The sequence below is a fragment of the Anolis carolinensis genome, chromosome 2 (assembly GCF_035594765.1).
Source record: "Anolis carolinensis isolate JA03-04 chromosome 2, rAnoCar3.1.pri, whole genome shotgun sequence".
NCBI classification, from domain to species: Eukaryota; Metazoa; Chordata; class Lepidosauria; order Squamata; family Dactyloidae; genus Anolis; species Anolis carolinensis.
The window spans coordinates 112967055-112987085 of record NC_085842.1 but is presented as its reverse complement, the minus strand read 5'-3'; the positions used below and the strand labels follow the sequence as shown (position 1 = coordinate 112987085).

The 20031-nt window shown below is 42.9% G+C and overlaps 1 protein-coding gene across 9 annotated transcripts in view; it reads right to left on the bottom strand.

Annotated features, from left to right (window-relative positions):
- Positions 1-10452, bottom strand: part of LOC107983185 (uncharacterized) — a 263915-nt gene extending 253463 nt beyond the window's left edge. For 6 of the 9 annotated variants that reach the window (XR_010002771.1, XR_010002772.1, XR_010002773.1 and 3 more), the window contains exons 1-2: positions 10326-10452; positions 1894-2057 (exon numbers count right to left, since the gene is read on the bottom strand). Coding sequence is in view for 3 of the 9 variants with exons in the window: in XM_062970409.1 (XP_062826479.1) it covers positions 1894-2057; positions 10326-10404 (243 nt within the window). In the remaining 6 variants the exon portion in view is untranslated. Of the gene's footprint in view, positions 1-1893; positions 2058-10325 lie in introns of those variants that run through there. The other 3 variants (XM_062970413.1, XM_062970414.1, XM_062970415.1) reach the window with 1 other exon arrangement.
- Between the last annotated feature and the right edge of the window lie 9579 nt (positions 10453-20031).

Below are 20031 nucleotides of genomic sequence, written 5' to 3'. Positions count from 1 at the left end.
ACCAATACTGCCAACAATATCTTCAAGACCTAACGTCAGCTGAGTTGAGGAAAGCCTTTACAGCCCTGCGTTTCCAAACAATGCCCTCAAACTGGCTAGAAGGGAGATACAGAGGGATCCCTCATGCCCAAAGGCTTTGCATTTGTGGCGCCGGGGAAAAAGAAGATCTAACTCACTATCTATTGCACTGCCCTTTGTATAATGACCCCAGAAAAAATCTCCTGGGAACACTCCTTGAAGAAAGTGCAGCATGGCAAGAACCTGCCGTGATTGGTGCCTTACTAGCAGATTATGATAAAAATATAACACTAAAAGTAGCCACATTTGCAATCGCTGCCCAAAAGATCAGAGACAGAGTAGCAAAAACCTCGCCGGAGACCAGAAAGGGAAAGGGAGATGGTTAAGGAGGTCACAGACTAGACGCTGTTATTGCTAGGTTTCTGCCAGCAAAATTTTAAAGTACTAGTTTTTAAATCTTGAACGGGTTTTGCTTTACATTGGAATGTGTTTATAAAGGTTGTATGTTATTGATGTCATGGCCTATGGCTAGTGCAATAAACTTTATTGATTGATTGACTGAGGGGGGGGGGGGTTGACATACAAATCTCAAACATCCTTCTTAGGTAATGATAAAAATTAAAAGCCCCAATTCAAATATTTTCTACTCGTATTGCAATCAAAAACATTTTTGGAAACATCAATCTTCCCGGTTTATATGACAAGTTGAATTAGTTGTCCTTCCAGACAGGCTGTATGTAACAAATGTGCCTACCTTGCCAGGCCAGTGTGTAGAAAAAGATCTAAGCCCTGGGAGAATAGGCTGATCCAAGCAAAAAGAGGAGGGAACAGCCAGCTCCTAATATGGTATTGGTGCCTGACTGGTTGGGGAGTTAGAGAGTGTTAACTAGCTATAAAAAGTAGAGGGTGCCAGAGGGAGGGAGCGAGATATTCAGACAGAGAAGGAGTCTGAAGAGAGAGGAAGGGTTTGGAGCTGGGAGAAAAGAACCTCTGTGAGGAGGAAATTTTAAAAAATAGCCTTCGGGGGAGAAGTGCTACATTTTAGAGAGCCTCTAAGGGACAGAGTGCTTATATTAAGAGCCTCTGGAAGGGAGGACTGAGGGGTTTTGAAAAGCCTGATTAGTTCTCCTGTGACAGTACATAGTTCTGTGGAAGACGAGTTAAGGAACCATTTTCTTTTAAGGAAAACAGCCTGATCATCTTCTAAAATCAATGCACAACTCTCCTGTTCTAGATCAAATAAACTTCATAAATCTGTTTATACTTCACCACAGGTATTCAGTGTGTCTTTCTGTGCATCAATATAAGGGGACTTTCTTATCTGCATAATAATCATCACTCTTTAAGTCGGAGTTTCCCTTCGTTTTTGAGTGGCTCTGTGTACTGTGTACTGACTCCGGTGGTTGGTGGGATAGTGGGACAGGGAAGAGTGAATGGTGTGGTGGTAGACCAATACATTTAGTTTGGTGGCAGCGAAGTTATATCTTGATGTAACCAGGTAAGCGGCTGTTGTGTCCGACTGTTGCACCCTGAAACCCAGGATCTGATCCCAGGTTTTCTGTTTATCCTAGATTATCTGGCAGTGTGGATTCATATAATCCAGTTTAAAGCAGATAATCTGGGATCAGATCCTGGGATATAGGGCTGGGTAGAAGGGGCCTAAAACCCCATCTTTACAGAAAAATGGGATATAAAAGCAATACTAATACAATATTAAACAATTTCCATATTAAGTTTTTTATTAATAGATTTAAGGAATTATGATGAAGAAACCAAGCAGGGCACTAATAAATTGGGTGTATGTCTAAAAGATTATTAAACATGCTCAAGTAATGCAATGTATATTTGCATATATATATTAAAAAGCAGACTTACTTTTTCTTCAGAACTGGTGAATGTTATTAATTCTGTATATTTATATCTTTTGCAAAATCTCAGTGCTTCAGTCCAAGTTCCCTCCAGGTTTGTCTCAATGCAATAACAGTTTCCATTCCAATAACGCCAGCAAGGAGCCAGAGGACAGAATAATCCGAATCTGTCTTTAGATGAGAAAAAAATAAAATTATTTAATTGTATACTGTAATTAAATTTGGGTTCTCTTTTATTGTATGCCTTCTTCAAATATATAATAGGACATAAATAAAAGAGAAACCTCAACTCTCAAACCCTAACTCTATGATCAAGACTGCTCTTAAACATAAGGGGAAGAAAAGAAGATTCAAAGCAAGCATTGGTTTAAAATCAGTAGTTCCCAAACTTATTTGGCCTGCCACTCCCTTTCCAGAAAAAATATGACTCAGCGCCTCCTGGAAAGGGGGCCTGGCTTAGAGGGGGTGGGCGTGGCTCCTGATCAAGAGGGCAGGGCTGAGCCTCTCCCCTAGTCCAAGATACAGGGCTGCAAGGGGAGGTGGGCGGAGCCACAAATGGGCAGCCAGGACTGGGATGGGCAGAGTTACGAGCTCTGAGGCAGGGTTGAGCTTCTATCCCTGTCCTGCGGCGCCTGCCAGGACACAGGAGGTGGGGCTAGAGGAGGGGCCAGGGCCTCTTCCCAAGTGCCTGTCGGGGCTGAACCTCTATACCCCGCCCGCGTATTCTAACAAGCTCTTCAGGGGAGGTATAGAGGCTCAGCCCTGTCTCGTGCTCTTGGGAAGAGGCCCCTCCCCACCCCTAGCCCCGCCCTTTAGTCCTAAAAGGTCTCTCAGGAGAGGTATAGAGGCTCAGCCCTGTCTCGGGCTCTTGGAAGGAGGCCCCGCCCCCTTCTCTAGCTCCGCCCTCTGTGTCCCAACAAGCGCCTCAGGAGAGGTATAGATTCTCAGCCCTGTCTCGGGCTCTTGGGAAGAAGCCACGGCCACTCCTCAAGCTCTGCCCCCTGTGTCCTAACAGGCGCCTCAAGTGCTCAGCCCTGTCTCCGGCACTTGGGAAGAGGCCCCGCCCCTCTTCTGGCCCCGTCCATGTGTCCTAATAGGTGCCATCACTGCCCCCCTGGATTGCTCCAGCACCCACCAGGGGGCAGTAGTGCCTACTTTGGGAATCAGTGGCTTAAATTCTGCCCAAAGAAGAAAATGTAGGTAAGACTACCAACTGGACTTACCTACATTTTAACATCATTCAACGTCTGATTGAATGGATCTACTCTAGCTGGAACGCAGACGCTTGCTTTTCATTTTATGAACAGCCAAGCATCTCGAGCTCTAGGATTGCCTGGGAAGGAATCCCAGTGAAGCATTGCAGCATACTGTTGTAGCCCAGTCTCAATCTGAGCTGTCAGGTGAGCCTGAGGTTGGGTCTGTTCAGCCTGTAATTGTCCCTGCACCTGGTTTGTCAGAGGACTTTGGGTTTGGGCCTGAGATTCCTGTTCCTATGCAGCCAGAGTTTGCCCCAGTGGATTCTGGGACCAGAGACATAACTGTTTCAAGCAAGCAGCTTAAACCACATTCTTCAAAGGAGTCAAGGTCAGACCTTTTACCAGATGGGCATTCTAGTTCGAATTCTGGAAGTGATAACATTAATAAGCTGGACAGAAAGAAAGTGATAAATCAACAGAGGAGAGAAAGGGAGTGTTTCAGGCCCAACAACTATTGTTATTGAAATGAAATTATGAGCAGGCTTCTCACAGGAAGAGACCTTGAGTTTTCCTTAAGAAGGGCTGCTTTCTCTGAGAGATTCAGAGGTGGTAACTTTGCTCATCAGAGAAAGATCTTGGCTTCTTGTTCCTGTGAATTCCATGTTATTTCCTACAGCTTTGTACTTTGATTCTTGTTCCAATCTTGTCCTTGCTTCTGGGGATTTTGGTGTATCCAGTTGATGTTCCAGTAATTTTGCAGTTTAGATTTCTGCTCCAACCAAGACTCTTGCCTTGTGTTCCAGCACTGAACTTGTACCGTGGACTAATCTTGGAGTGTTGTCTCATGTGTTCCAGTTTGATCATCTGTGTTCTAGTTGTACCTCCTGTGTTCCAGTTTGACTCTGTGTCTTGGATTGTTCTTGATATCTTGTTTGGACTAATCTTGATACTTTTATTGGAACTTTGATATCCTGTTTGGACTCTATTCTTTGATTGACTTTTATAGACTCTTGCTTCAAGATTCTCCAGTATTTTGTTCTTTGTAGATTTCATTTCATTGACTTTGAACTTTGATTTGCTACTGCTTGCATATAATATTCAATAAACAGCTTGCTTGCTTATACTCTGGGGCTCAAGTATGGTTTTAAGGTGCCCTGCAGCCTAGGGGTGCAACACACATCAAAATACCTTGGAGTTACTCTGGACAGTGCTGACTTATAAGCAGCACTGCCTGAATATCAAGCAGACACAGTGAAGACATCTGCCCTTGCGCTTTGCTACTCTGCTGCTGAATACGCATGCCCAGTGTGGAATACATCTCACCATGTTAAAACAGTGGATGTGGTTCTTAATGAGACATGCCACATTATCACAGGATGTCTACGCTCTACACCACTGGAGAAATTATACTGTTTAGCCGGTATTGCAGCACCTGACATCTGTCGGGAAGTAGCAGCCTGTAATGAAAGGACCAAGACATGGACATCTCTTGCCCATCCCGTTCTGATATCAGCCAGCAAGCCAACACCTTAAATCAAGAAATAGCTTCCTAAGATCTACAGATACTCATAGGAACACCTCAGCAAGCGAGAGTCCAAAAGTGGCAGGTTAAAACCCGGAACCTCAATTAGTGGCCGAGACCAGATGAGAAACTTGCCCCTGGGCACACAGAAGATTGGGTGACTTGGAAGGCGCTGAACACCACAAGATGTAGAGCCAACCTTAAGAAATTGAGTCCACGACATGCGAGTGTGGAGAAGAGCAAACCCAGACCACTTACTATAATGCAGTGTTAAGCCCTGCGACATGCAAAATGGACCTTCTCACAGCGACACCAAAGGCATTTGAAGTGGCTAGCTTCTGGTCAAAGGAAATTTATTATAATATCAAGTTTTTAACTTTGTGGTTTTTCTATACATTACAACTGTATTCTCCATTTGCTTCTGACACGATAAAAAAGTTGGAACATACAAAATTTCAGTCACATACATTATATGCAGCTAATGAATCCTACTTTTGACTTCAAAACATTTAACTTATCTCTCCCACCCCAGAGGGGGCTCAGGGAAGAGCACAACATATATACGGCAAGCATTCCATGCTGGGACATACAATAACTATAAATATACACAAACATTAAGATCAATTATATCTACTTTAAAATCAGTGGTTTAATCCAACTCAAGACACCATGCTGGCTCCGGTCAGAGGAGTAGGTTTCCTACTATTGCCTCATAGCACTGCCCAAAAGGCTTTGTCCCACAGCCAGGGTGAGTAACAACACAACAAAACAGAAAACGAAATAAGCAAATATTGCAGGTAAATAAATTAATTGTTCTCTACATACATTCATTTTTTTCTCAAGTTACATAAATGCACACTCTGCACTTCCCAGTTAATGGATACAGCAGGATTCTTAACCTTTGCTTAAAGAGACCCATAAACAAGGAGCAAAAATATTTTTCTTATTTGTCCTATTATTTTTAGGGACCAAATATGTAACTGAGATATTGTTTAATTGCTTTCAAGGAAAGAGCTTCCATCACATTCCGAGGTAGAGTTCCAATGCTGAACCGCTCTTACAGTCAGGAAGTTCTTCCTAATGTTTTGGTGAAATCTCCTTTCCTGTCATTTGAAACCATTGCTACAAGTCCTAGTCTCCAGTGCTTGTCCATTAATTTGAAGTGTTTCTCCAGTTTGAAGGCCACATTCCAGATACTCTGTTTTGTGTATGTTCAATTGAAGTCCATATTCACTGTGTCACTACATGTTTGTAGCTATTGTTGGAGGGCTGCATGTTTTTGGTGGCCAAGTGCTATGTCATCTGCATATAGGAGTGTTCAAGGATGCATAATCTGCAAATCTGCTGTAGCAATGTCAATGCAGAATACGAATAGTAATGGTAAGAGTGCTGATCCTGATGTATGCCAACAGTGATATTGAAAGGTGGTGAAATCCCTGCAGGGCAGCAGAGCATACCTGCAGTATTATTCAATAGTAACTTTATCCACGTTACATAGTCTTCTAGTATTTCATGTGAGTGTAGTGCTCGCCAGATGATTATGGGGAACCCAATTAAATGCTTTTTCAAGGTCAAGGAATGCAAGGTGCAGTGGTTTCTTTTCCACGAGTAACTGGCTTTGTCCTTTCCCAGTTGTTTCAGCAGCTAGGCAGATTTGGTTTACAGCATCTTTCCGCATTTTATCTGCTGACTGGTTAGAGTTTACTTTTAGTTTCCACCATTTGAATTTTGCTTATCCAGTTTTAGGGGTTTTTTTCTGTTGCTTCAAATGGCTCATTTGAATATCCAGAATGAGTAGTTTATGCTGCGGAGCTGTTTTCAGACAGGACAAGTTTCATGTCTTTAAGGAGTTTCAAATCCATTCTTCTCACCATCCACTAGACAACTTGGGTCAACTACACTATGTAATAAAATTTGAAAAATGTTCTGTTCCTGGTTTCAAAGTGTTTAATTGTGCGGTACTTACTTTAAAAGTAGTTGTTATACTACGGAAAATTTGTTTTTGTGGCTGCCACAAACTATTAGTTGAGACTCAATTATATATTCCTTGAAAAACTTTAACAAAATGTGCTGCAGGATGTCCTGCAAAACAAAAGTTTTTGCACTTTAATAAACCTTTTCCATGTTTTTATGACAGAGCCAATTAGGAAAAGACAATTATAACCCAGGAACAAAAATCATGTTACACAGTGCTGTTCTTATCTTCTAGACACCCAACAGACACAAATGAACACATATAAAATGGTTGCACAAAAAGAATGCATCTTGGTTCAGATTTATGCCCTCACTCACATAGCCTAAAGTAAGTTAGTCAGATTTAAGAGTATATGTTCAGATTAGATGCTATTGAAGCACTGGCTAGAGGACTTAAATTGCTGAAGGTGCATTACACAGTATTTCCTGGGGTATTTATAAACCACTAGTTTTTTTTTAAGAAACATAATTTGGAGGGTTTTAATGACATGCATGAGAGACTGAGATTCATTCGTGTTTGTATACTAAGGAGTTTTTATCGGGGAGGGGGGAGACAAAAATGTACTGCTAAAGTTGGGACATATGTTTAGACATACATAGATCAAATTGGCCATTTTTTCACTAAAGTGATGCAGCTCTGTGCAATCTGTACCACTTAAGACTCCAGTATCAGTTCATATAAAGTGAAACAAACAAAATTCCCTCTATACACAATCCCTCGATGAAGGTCTCTGCTCATACTTGATAACTGCTATAGCACTCAGCAGAAGAATAAAGCTTGGATGAAATCTATATATGGTATTGTTAACAATTCCAAATAAATCCAGGTTAACATACCAATTCCAGCTATCAATTATGGTAGCAGTCTAAACCCAAATGCTTTTTGTGTGGTTTCAGTACTTTGTATTACAATCCTGCCTAGAAAAATTGAAATTTAACCTTATGTCCACCTCCTTGGAAGAACTAAGTGAAGGATTATATATGTGCATTCGCATAGCACACTTTTCATCCTTTTGTATCCAAATACTCATGTGAGGTTAAGACGCTACAATTAAAGTACATACAGTAGAGTCTCGCCTATCCAACATTCTGGATTATCCAACAGTCTGCTTCCCAGCTGGATCCACACCTATTTCTCTAGGCAGCAAGGACTGACGTTTTTACAGATTTATCTTCCAACAATGTTGTTACTATAAATTCATTTTATACAAGTCTATCTTTATGTGTAGTCCATTTGTTAGTAGCCAATGTTTTTATAGTCAATGTTTTCAATACATTGCAATGTTTTGGTGCTAAATTCGTAAATACAGTAGTTACTATGTAACATTACTGTGTATTGAACTGCTTTTTCTGTTCATTTCTTGTAAAACATGTTTTGGTGCTTAATTTGTAAAATTATAATGTAATTTGACGTTTAATAGGCTTTTCCTTAACCCCTCCTTATTATCCAACGTTTTTGCTTATCCAACGTTCCGCTGGCCCATTTATGTTGGATAAATTGGAATTATGTTAGATAAATTGGGATTCTTGGAAGATACTGATTTTCTGGACCAATCGCAGTCTGGCTTCTGACCTGGATATAGCATGGAGACAGCTTTGGTCACATTGGGGGATGACCTCCGCAGAGAACTGGACAGGGGGAGTGTGACCCTGCTGGTTCTCTTGGACGTCTCAGCGGCTTTCGATACCATCAACCATGATATCCTTCTGGGACGGCTCTCCGGGATGGGCCTTGGGTACTGCTTTGCAGTGGCTCCAGTCCTTCTTGGAGGATCGCTCTCAGTTGGTGAAGCTGGGAGATACCTGCTCGGACCCCTGGCCATTGACCACAAGGTTTTACTCTGTCCCCCATGCTTTTTAACATCTACATGAAACCGCTGGGCGAGGTCATCCGGAGTTTTGGAGTTCGGTGCCATCTCTACGCAGATGACAACCAACTCTACTACTCTTTTCCACCTAAATCCAAGGAAGCCCCTCGGATACTGGACCAGTGTCTGGCCGCTGTGTTGGTCTGGATGAGGGCAAACAAGCCAAGACTTAATCCTGACAAGACAGAGGTCCTCCAGGTCAGCCGTACATCTGATCGGGGCATAGGGTAGCAACCTGTGCTCGACTGGGTCGCACTCCCCTTGAAGGTGCAGGTCAGCAGCTTGGGGGTCCTCCTGGACTCAGCACTGACACTTGATGCTCAGGTGTCAGCGGTGGCTGGGAGGGCCTTTGCACAATTAAAACTTGTGCGCCAGCTGCGACCGTACCTCGAGAAGTCGGATCTGGCCATGGTAATCCATGCCTTAGTTACCTCTAGACTGGATTATTGCAATGCGCTCTACATGGGGCTACCCTTGAAGATGGCCCGGAAACTGCAACTAGTACAACGTTCGGCAGCCAGGCTTCTAACTGGAGCGAATTACAGGGCGCGCTCAACCCCCGTTTAAGGAGCTCCATTGGCTGCCGTTTATTTTCCGAGCCCAATTCAAGGTGCAGGTTATCACCTACAAAGCCCTAAATGGTTTGGGACCCATCTACCTTCGTGACCGCATTTCCCCCTATGAACTTGCACGGTCTCTTCACTCGTCGGGGGAGGCCCTCCTCTCGCTCCCACCACCCTCGCAGTCGCGGTTGGTAGGGACAAGAGAGAGGGCCTTCTCCGTCGTGGCCCCCCGGCTCTGGAACTCTCTCCCCAGGGAGATCAGGCAGGCCCCTAGTCTCCTTACTTTTCGGAAGAGCCTAAAAACTTGGCTCTTCCAACAGGCCTTTGGCAACTGATCTCCATAGTAAAGGATCGACCTGTTGCCTATTTTATCTTTATTGCACTTCAATTTTTTAGCTGGCAATAGTTCCTTGTGTACGCCTTCCTCAGCACTTTAATGGGAACAATAGCTCTGGTATCTACCTCTAACTGACACTACTTGCACTTTATGGCCCAGTTCTTTTTGGAGCCAACCCAGGATTTTATCAGTATATTTATTGTATGTGACTTCATTTTATTGTTGATTGACTTGTTTTATTGCTATGTTTTTATATTGTCTGATGTCTGGGCTTGGCCCCATGTAAGCCGCCCCGAGTCCCTTTGCGGAGATGGGGTGGGGTATAAAAATAAAAATATTATCATTATTATTATTATTATTATTATTATTATTATTATTATAAGTGAGACTCTACTGTATTTGAAAGACATTTTAATGCAACCCTGAAATTTATTGTTTGTGAGAAACAGTAAGATCCTCTGGCAGATAATTCTAAATACACCACCAAACTACAAATCCCATGTCACCATATAATGGAAACATGGCAGCAGTAAGGCAGTACCAGGCTGAAATAGAGTGTAAGTCTTAATAGCAGGAACCCATAAACTTCCCAAGCTGCATCCCATCGGATGCTAACAATGTTATTTTGTGTTGTCGATGGATTTTATGGCCTAAATCACTGGGTTGCTGTGGGTTTTCCGGGCTGTGTGGCCATGTTCCAGAAGCATTCTCTCCTGACGTTTCACCCACATCTGTGGCAGGCATCCTCAGAGGTTGTGAGGTCTGTTAGAAACTTGGCAGTGGGGTTTACATATCTGTGGAATGTCCAGGGTGGGAGAAAGCACTCTTGTCTGCTTGAGCATGAACCCAGCTATGGGTCTGTCAAAGGCGGATTCGGGGCCCCAACACCGCTCGGTTTGTTGCCTATTTGTTTAATCAAATCCTCCGCAACGCTTTCGCCCCGGAGGTGTCGACCATCGTTATTCCTGACCCCACATACCGCCCGCCGCCGTTTCCACGCGAGGAAGGACAAGAAAAAGGAGGAGCAGGAACAGCAGCGGCCATTGGGCGGGCGCCATGCCTCTCCTCAGCCTTCGCGCCCAACTGGCAAGGAGGCGAAAGCAGCAGCAAAGAGCAGGCACCCGCCTGAAATGCCCAGCGGAATTCTGGGATTTGTAGTTTACGGGCGGGGCCTTTAGAAAGCTCGGCTAGAGAGGCCTCGGGAGTCAGTAAACTACAAGCCCCAGAATTCCGCAGGAGGCGGCAGCCACAGAATTTCAAATGGGTGTACTTGCATACTCTTTGCCTACTCTAACCTCTAGTGCAGGAGTGGGCCAGTTTGGGCCTTCCGTCCAGGGGGTTTGGACTTCAACTCCCCCAATTCCTGACAGCCTCAGGCCCCTTCCTTTTTCCCCTCAGCCGGGGGAATTGGGAGAATTGTAGTCCCAGACCCCTGGAGGGAAGGCTCAGGCTGGCCCATTTCTGCACTAGTATGATAAGACTTGAGGTGGGGCAAAAAAAACCCTGCAGACTTGTCCTCTCACAAGCAGGAACAGTACCACACACACACACACACACACACACAGACCTGTTTACAGAATCACAAGGACACAAAAGCATATACACACACTAACAACAATAACAACAACTACTACTACAACAAGAACAATTGTGATACTAAGAGATGCTCTCTTAGGCTGGATCTACACTGCTAAATTATGCAATTTGAACTACATTATAGGATCTAACAACATTATATGGGTCTGCACTGACTAATGTAGGGACCTGAGGTATTTTTGAATTCCAGATTATATATTTTTTCAGATTTCCGAATGCATATACATCCAAAATTAAATACCTCGGAGGTGGGGCCCAGGTCTGAACACAGAACTCATTGAAGTTTTCAATAAACATAGCTTGAAGTTATTTTTTTAATGATTTTGGTCCTGGAACAAAGTTGTGTACACCTGAGCCAAGAGAAAGCAAAAATGTTTACTATTTCAGACATTCGTGAAAGACATTTTGGAGGATTTTGACATTCTTGATAAGGGATATTATTTAACCTATAACCACAACAATAACCACTGTGTTGTCGAAGGCTCTCATGGCCAGAATCACTGGGTTGCTGTGAATTTCCAGGCTGTATGGCCATGTTCCAGAAACATTCTCTTTTGACATTCTCTATGGCACAGCATCCTCAGAGGTTGTGAGGTCTGTTGGAAACTAGACAAGTAGGGTTTATATATCTGTGGAATGCCCAGGGTGCGAAAAAATAACTCTTGTCTGTTGGAGGCAAGTATGAATGCTTCAATTAATCACCTTTAAATCAGCCAGGTTTTGAAGCTGCAAGGCTTTTCAGTGCTAATCAAGGTGATTAACTGCAACATTCGCACTTGCCTCAAGCAGACAAGAGCAAAACATCAAAAGAGGATGCTTCTGGGTCATGGCCATACAGCCTGGAAAACTCCCATCAACCCAATAACAACAATTATGATAAGAAGTAGTAGTCATCTACTCTGTTCCATTATAGAAGGCAGTGACATTCAGGACTCAGCTTAGGAATGCTCTTCATCAATCAGCCGCCTTTCCTGTCTGCCACTCTTCTCTCCAAAAGCACATTTGTGGCTCTCAAAAGACTTGGAAGGAAATTGCTTTCTGTACGGAAAAAGGATCTCTGACCCCTTAAAGGAATAATATTCATCACACGGTGTATGTAATAGCTAGCTATAACTAACTCTTTATTAAGCAGGGAGGTGAATCTCAGTACCATAAATCTGGAAGGCAGCGTACATTTGAAGATGTGTTTTTCAGATGGTTTTCTGTGGTGGTGGTGGTGGCAGATTTTGCAGGTGGTTGTTTTTAACTGCTGTCAAGTCAACTTTGATCTATGGTGACCCCGTGAACAAGAAAGACCTCCAGGTGGCCCTGTCCTCAACAGATCTGGCAGACTCAGGGACATGGTTTTCTTGACAGAGTCCATCCATCTGTAATTCGATCTTGCTCTTTTTCTCCTGACTTCCTTCATACAAAGTATTATTGTCTTGTCTAGTGAGTCTTTTCTTGATATCTCCACAATGTGACACTGTCGGTTTAGTCATCTTGGCTTCTAGGGAGAATGCAGGTGCCATTTGCAGAGAACTGAACTGGTACTGAATACTGACAGGTTAAAGCAGGCATGGGCAAACTTTGGCCCTCCAGGTGTTTTGGACTTCAACTCTCACAATACCTAACCACTGGTAGGCTGTTAGGAATTGTGAGAGCTGAAATCTAAAACACCTGAAGGGACGAAGTTTGCCCAAGCCTGGATTAAAGGCTTTGCTGCAGTGGTGAGTGAGCTGAGGAGCATGTATTTATCAAGGACCACGCAAAGACCAGCTTCTTCAAAAAACTTTCCCCTCCAGGTAAGCTTCAGGGTGCTTGAAAATGCCCCAATTACACCACTAAATGTACAATTGCTCCTGCTGTGAAAAACCTTTCCATCCAGTAGATGGACTGTAAAGCAATAGTCTCTGATCAAGGGTTAATTGCTTAAATTAAAATAAATATCAGATGGTGTCTCTGATGTCAATGGGTTTATGAATCCACAATCTGTAGTATCTTTTAGGATTTGGATTCAAACATGGAGTGACTTCCTCACTTCACTGGGAAGCACTAGTCGTCACCTGTTAACATTAGTATGTATATTTAGACTAATATTTTGACTTCTCATATGAACAAAGCTATACCCAGACAATTTAAAAGAGCCCAATGGTAGTTTTTAAAGTAGAGTAGATATCCTGTGTGATGTTGATCATAAAAACCTATCACTCCTTACTACAGTGATTATCAACCTGTGGGTCCCCAGATGTTTTGGCATTCAACTCTCAGAAATCCTAACAGCTGGTAAACTCGCTGGGATTTCTGGGAGTTGTAGGCCAAAATACCTGGGGACCCACAGGTTGAGAACCACTGGTTTACTACTAGTCAAACTGGTTTGAATAGGATTTGGACCACAGTTGTGTTTATTGCATTTACATCCTACCTTTTTCACGGTGTGAGATCCAAGGCAGTTCTCATACTCTGTTTTAAAGCACAATAGCCAGCATGGTAAACAGATTTGAGCATTGTGACTACGATTCTTGGGGACCAGAGTTCAAATCCCTACTGAGCCATGGAAATCCAGCTGGATGTCCTTGGGCAACTCAAACTCTCTCAGCCACAGAGGAAAGGAATGGCAATTCCTTAAAAACAAATCTTTCCAAGGAACCCCCATGATGAGTTTGTCTTAGCACCGCTATGAATCAGACATGATAAGGGCACACTACAACAACAAACCTTTAGAAATCTGTCTTGAAAATGTAAACATCTCAGTGTACACATTTGGGGCATCATTTTGAGTTTTAAAAAATTGGCTTCACCTGCATGACTGCACTCACCAATCGAGGAAAGATGTAAAGCAGACAGTAGATTTCTTTGTGAAACCACAAAGTAATCAGAAGAAAAAAGTATGAATACATTAAGAAAAATGGTCTATACTTCCATTGATTAATCCCGGGTTTATCTCCACACCTACTCTATAGGAAGATTTAAAAACTTGAAGAAAGTACCGTTTATTATCTTCCAATTGCTATAAACTTTACAATTTCAGATAGCATACATATTTAGACATGATCTGACTAAAATAAGAGTGCCCCTCCTCCCTGGCAGCTATTTCCAAGAGTGTGGCATACTTTCAAATTGCATGCTTTATAAGCATTTCTCTGTATGCCTCCCAGAAGAGTTGGACAATAGGATCTTAAAGTCTCATTAAACAAGTGTTATACTTCTAGTTTAGTTCCTTTGGTGGTAATGAGTAATCAGTGATGTTTCAGTATGTTAATCCAAAGGGGAATGTGAGTAGCAGCTTGTCTTTATCATCAATGTACAAAAGTCTTCAAGACAACAGGATGACTTCATTCCTCAGCATGAATCAGCCAACTGTGAGGTGCAAGGCACGGACAGTTCAGGAGTAAACATAAAATCTGCATAAACAGTTAATTGAAAAAGGGGAAGAAAATCCTTTATTTCATCTCCCAGAAATATGTTAAATTGTCTTCAAACAGGTGGGTGACATTTGAGTAAGATAAATCCAAAGCAAGCATTTTTATCAACAACTGAGCAACTGCAACCATTGCTTGTTGCTAATTACTAATTATTAACAACTAATTAATTGATTACTAGCTCTATGTTTTCATCAGCTTAATCTACATTAGAATTAGTTGTAATAACTTTGATTGAAAAGGCAAAATATTAATTAGTGGAGTTGGGAACTATGCATACACCTTTGCATGCTAATTTGGTTGTACCGTAAGATGCTAATGTCATCAAATATTTTTAAAGTAACACTTAAGAGATAGTTTCTTAAGTGTTGTAATTTTTAATTAGATTAGATTTATCTTCAAATTTCAAGTTATCTTACATGTCTTTCAATATCTAGAAATCATCTCTATTCAAATTGTAGTGATATCTATATTTATTTATGTTCCCTAGACTAACTGACTAGTTTAAAAGAAGGTGCCTCATCAACAGAAATTCTGAAATCCCTTGGGCAGCTTTTGAAATAAACATAGCCGGTAAACTAAAGCTGCTTTAATATTACTTGTGAAATCCAACTACATAAGGCCACATATGTTTTATGTTGGCTCTTTATAGCAATTTAGTATCACGATTCAACGTTTTTGTTCTTGGAAATAATACAAAAGTTGCTATTATGAATCAAGGTTATTTAGATTTGCAGCAGGATTGTACAATGTTTGGCAGCCACACTACATTTCTTTTCCCACTTTTTCTCATAGGAAAGCACACTGACCTCTTTGACAGCTTCAAATTGTACATTTAAAAATGATTTTACATTTTTTTTCATCCCATCTGAGTTCATGCTTAATGAAACCTGCTTTCCTGGTCAAGTTGTCAATGGCATTTTTATAATTTATTTGCAGGATATTAAAAAAAGATTTATCTGAGGCCTTTAGAAGTAGTAAGACAAAATTCAAAGGGAAAATAAGAGATTTTTAATTGAATTGTGTCTTTATATAATCCTTGGGAATTAAACACACATTTCAATAAAGATGTTTAATGTAATACCTTTAAGGCAGAACAATGTTTCTTTGTCTAATTGTCCCAATCCATTAAAATGTGAGCCATAACATTAGGTTTTCTTTAAAATAAAATAAAAATTTGGATCATGCAGAAAAAGCTTCCTCTTGCACCAGGCATGTAGCCGAGGGGGGGGGGGGCTTGAGGGGCTTCAGCCCCCCCCCCCCCCCGAAATTCTCAGGGTGGTCCACGACAAGGCTTTGCATTTATTATTTAAACTGTTATGTTTACTTATATCATGATCTGATCACCATGCTCAATATATTCTATATGCATGGGGGTATTGGGATAACGATACAAAAGTTTTGCTAGGGTAGGTACTCTCTCACTCAGACTCAGCCCTCCCCCCCCCCCCTCACCCCCCGGAATCAAAATCCTGGCTACAGGCCTGTCTTGCACACATTACAAAATAAACTGGGACTAGATTTTATTGAAAATTAAAGCAGAATAAAATTTCCGTAGAGCATTAAAATCCTTCATTAGGGTGGACAACTTGGCCAAAATATGAAGAAATAATTAGGAAAGGAGATCAGACATATGAAATTATACCACAACAAGAACTAAAGCCCCTCTATGATAATATGACCTGGTTACAATATAGACAACTCAAAGAACAGTTTAACAAAGACAGAGAGTCAGGCTTCATGGAAAAAGATAACATGTGGGATCGAATATTCTCAACTGAAAAGAAATTAATCACTAAAATTATATACAATTCTCTTGGAATGGAATACAGAAACAGAATTAGTGAAAAACAGTATGGTCAAATGGGCCAAATCTATTGGCAGACCAATTATGTTAGAAAAGTGGGAAACCTGTTGGAAGAGAAAAATAAAATTCACTTATGCATACGAACTAAAAGAGAACTGGATGAAGATGCTGTACAGATGGCATACGACTCCCAAAAAATTAGGAATGGTAAACAAATCTACAAATACCAAATGTTGGAAATGTGCAGAAGAAGAAGGAATCTACCACCACATGTGGTGGACTTGTAAGAAAGCAAGACAATTCTGGAATTTTATACATGAAAACACCCCAAAAAAATTAGGAATAAAAATCCTAAATATATTGATTAGGAATCTCTAAAATACCCCCTGGTACTAATGAGGAAAAAATCTTAACATGTCTTACAACAGCGGCCAGAATAACATATGCAAGATATTGGAAACAAGACAAAATCCCCTCACTAGAAGAATGGATAAGTAAAATAACTGAAATAAAAAATATGGATAGATTGTCACGACCCAGGCTGCAGAGCACCAATAACCATACACCGAGGCCAGATTCTATCTAATATCTTTATTGAAGGAATATATAAAGTTAATAAAAGCAAGTGTATGAAATAGTCCAGAAATAGACCTTTCAGGAAAGGTCAAAATTAGTCCAAAGAAACAATGTCCAATATGAAATATTAAGGTCCAAAGTTGTAATCCAATAACCGAAACACTCACTTTGCCAGGCAAAGTGAGGGGAGATGACAAGGTCCTTTAGTCCATGGAACTTGAGCGAGGCTAGGGAGTAACTTGAAACAGGGCTTGATACAAGGCAACAAGGACGAGGAGCAAGAACAAGATCCGTGGAATACTTGGCAAAATCCGGAAAACAAGGCAAGGCAGAGTCCTGGAAAACAAGGCTGAGTCCTAGGAAGCAAGGCAAGGTCCGCGGAGGTAAACAAGGCTGGAACGGGAACGTAGGCTTGGAAACAGGAACGAAGGCTTAGAAGCGGAGTAGCGCTGTCCACACACAACCTACTCCAGTTGCTGACGAATTGACTCCGCAAGATCCCTTTGTGGGCAAAGCACCTAAATAGGATCTAGTTTTCCCACCAAAGAGCAGTTCCCTGGAGAACCAGAAACGAAAGCTATTCTCTGAGTCCAGATGCATGACTCCTTAAAGTTTCCCATGGAAAGCAGGCTTAATCAGCTGAATGCTTAGCAGCTATCCTAGCACTCCTGCGGGACGCCTGTTGAACTCCCCTCTGTTGTTTACAAAAAGCATGGCGAGAAAACGTAGGAGATTGTGGCTCGGGGCTTGTTTGACAGACTTCTGGAAGACAAATCTCTTGCAGGTGCAAGGTTTTCAAATCTGGCTGGGAAAGTTCCAATTCTGGCTGGAACGGTGAAAAACCCAAGTTTTCCTCTTCATCTGGCACCACAGTGCCAGGAATGGGACTACATTGCCCATGGGTCATCACACTATCCCCCCCCTCAAGCCCCCTCTCAAAAATGGGCTCTCTCCCCGAAGTGCGGGACCGCGGCTTAGCAGGGTAGTTCTGATGGAAGCGGCGGGCTAAATCGGGGGCATGGACTGCGGAAGCGTCTACCCAAGAGCGTTCTTCGGGGCCAAAACCCGCCCAGTCAATGAGATATTGCAGGCGGCGGCGGTGAAAGCGAGAATCCAAAATGTCCTGAACCTCGAATTCTTCGTCCCCATCCACTAAAACAGGAGTGGGGGCCGGCCGGTCTGCATCAGGGCGCACACCATCCGCCGGAAGGAGCAGGGAGCGATGAAACACTGGATGAATGCGCATAGAACGCGGCAGTTGGAGTTTGAAAGTCACGGGGTTAAGTTGCGCCACCACTGGATAGGGGCCAATGAAACGGGCATCTAACTTCCGGCAAGGGCGATGGGAGGGCAAAAAGCGAGTGGACAGAAGAACCCGATCTCCTACCTTGATTTCGGGGCCCGACTGGCGATGTTTGTCCGCGTGGCGTTTATAGTCCTCCTTGGCTTGGTCTAATTGCTGGAGCAAAAGTTGTTGCACCGCTGTGAGTTCTTGCAGCCAGTCCTCTGCTGCGGGAACCTCTGAGGTTTCAATAACAGGATGGAAGAAACGTGGATGGTAGCCGTAGTTTGCAAAGAACGGGGTTTCTTTAGTAGAAGCCTGGACACCATTGTTATAGGCAAACTCTGACAGCGGTAACAGGGAAGCCCAATTGTCCTGTTGATAGTTTACATAGCAGCGAAGATATTGTTCCAGAGTGGCATTGGTGCGCTCTGTCTGCCCATCCGTTTGTGGATGGTGAGCCGAAGATAAACGAGAGTCTATGCCCAATAGTTTTTGTAGTGCTCTCCAGAAACGAGAGGTGAATTGGGACCCACGGTCTGTGACCAAACTCTTGGGCAACCCATGCAATCTGAAAACGTGCTGAAGGAATAAATCTGCAGTCTCTTTGGCCGTGGGAAGGCCATCGCAGGGAATGAAATGGGCTAACTTGGTAAAAAGGTCCACCACCACTAGGATCGTGGTGAATCCGCAGGAAGGTGGTAGATCAGTGATAAAATCCGCAGAGATTATTTCCCATGGGCGAGATGGAGTAGGAAGGGGATGCAGAAGCCCCGAGGGCTTCTCCCGTCTTGTCTTGGAGCGCTGACATATTGGGCAGGTATTGACATATTTTTCCACATCCTTGCGGATCTTAGGCCACCAGAAATCTCTTAGGATCAAATGCATGGTTTTAAATAGTCCGAAATGCCCTGCTGGCTTGCAGTCATGACACAGACGAAGTGCCTTTTCTCTGCCCGGTCCTGGGGGAATGTAGACATGATTTCTATAGCAAAGTAACCCATCCTTAAGCGAGAAGGGAAAATGTAGTCCTTGGCGAAGTTGATCCTGAGCCCAGGCATCTGTTTGTTGACTGGCCCTGATTTCCTGAGCACAAAGGGGCCCTGGAGTTGAGGGAGTAGATTCAATTGGGGTGGATTTAGTGTTTCCCACTGTGAGCGTGGCAAAGTTCTCGGGCTGCAGCAATTGGGACTCAAAGGTCTCCTTGCGCCCTGCAGCATATTCCGGTTTTTGTGACAAAGCATCTGCCTGTTTGGTCTGGGCTGGGGTTACATAATGGATTTGGAAGTCAAAACGCTCAAAGAATAAAGCCCAGCGTTGTTGTCTCTGATTTAGTTTGCGAGCAGTTCTTAGATGTTCTAGATTCCGATGATCAGTGTGGACCTCAATGGGAAATTTGGCCCCTTCTAACCAATGTCTCCAAGTTTCAAAGGCTGCCTTTATGGCCAAAAGTTCCTTTTCCCAAATAGTGTAGTTTCTCTCTGGGGCAGTCAGTTGACGAGAGTAAAAGGCACAAGGGTGAAGATGTTCTCCCACTGGTTGCAAGAGTACCGCTCCAATTGCCACATCGGAGGCGTCCGCCTGTACGACAAAAGGGGTTTCAGGATCTGGGTGTTGAAGGATTGGCTGTGACGTGAATAATTTCTTTAGTTGTTGGAATCCTTTCTCAGCTTGCTCTGTCCAGCGGAAAGGCTGTTTCCCTCGGATGCAGCTGGTGATTGGATCAGACCAGCGGGCAAAGTCTGGAATGAACTTGCGGTAGTAGTTCGCGAACCCCAAGAAGCACCTCTTTCTTGTTGGTTGGCGCCCGCCATTCCAATACTGCTGTTACCTTGGCCGGGTCCATGGTGAGCCCTAGTGGCGAGACACGATAACCCAGGAAATCTACCTCTTGTAGATCAAAAGCGCATTTTTCCAGCTTGGCATAAAGTCCATGATCCCGCAATCGTTGTAACACCATTCTGACGTGGTTCTCATGTTCTGATTGCGATCTAGAAAACACCAAAAAATCGTCCAGGTAGAT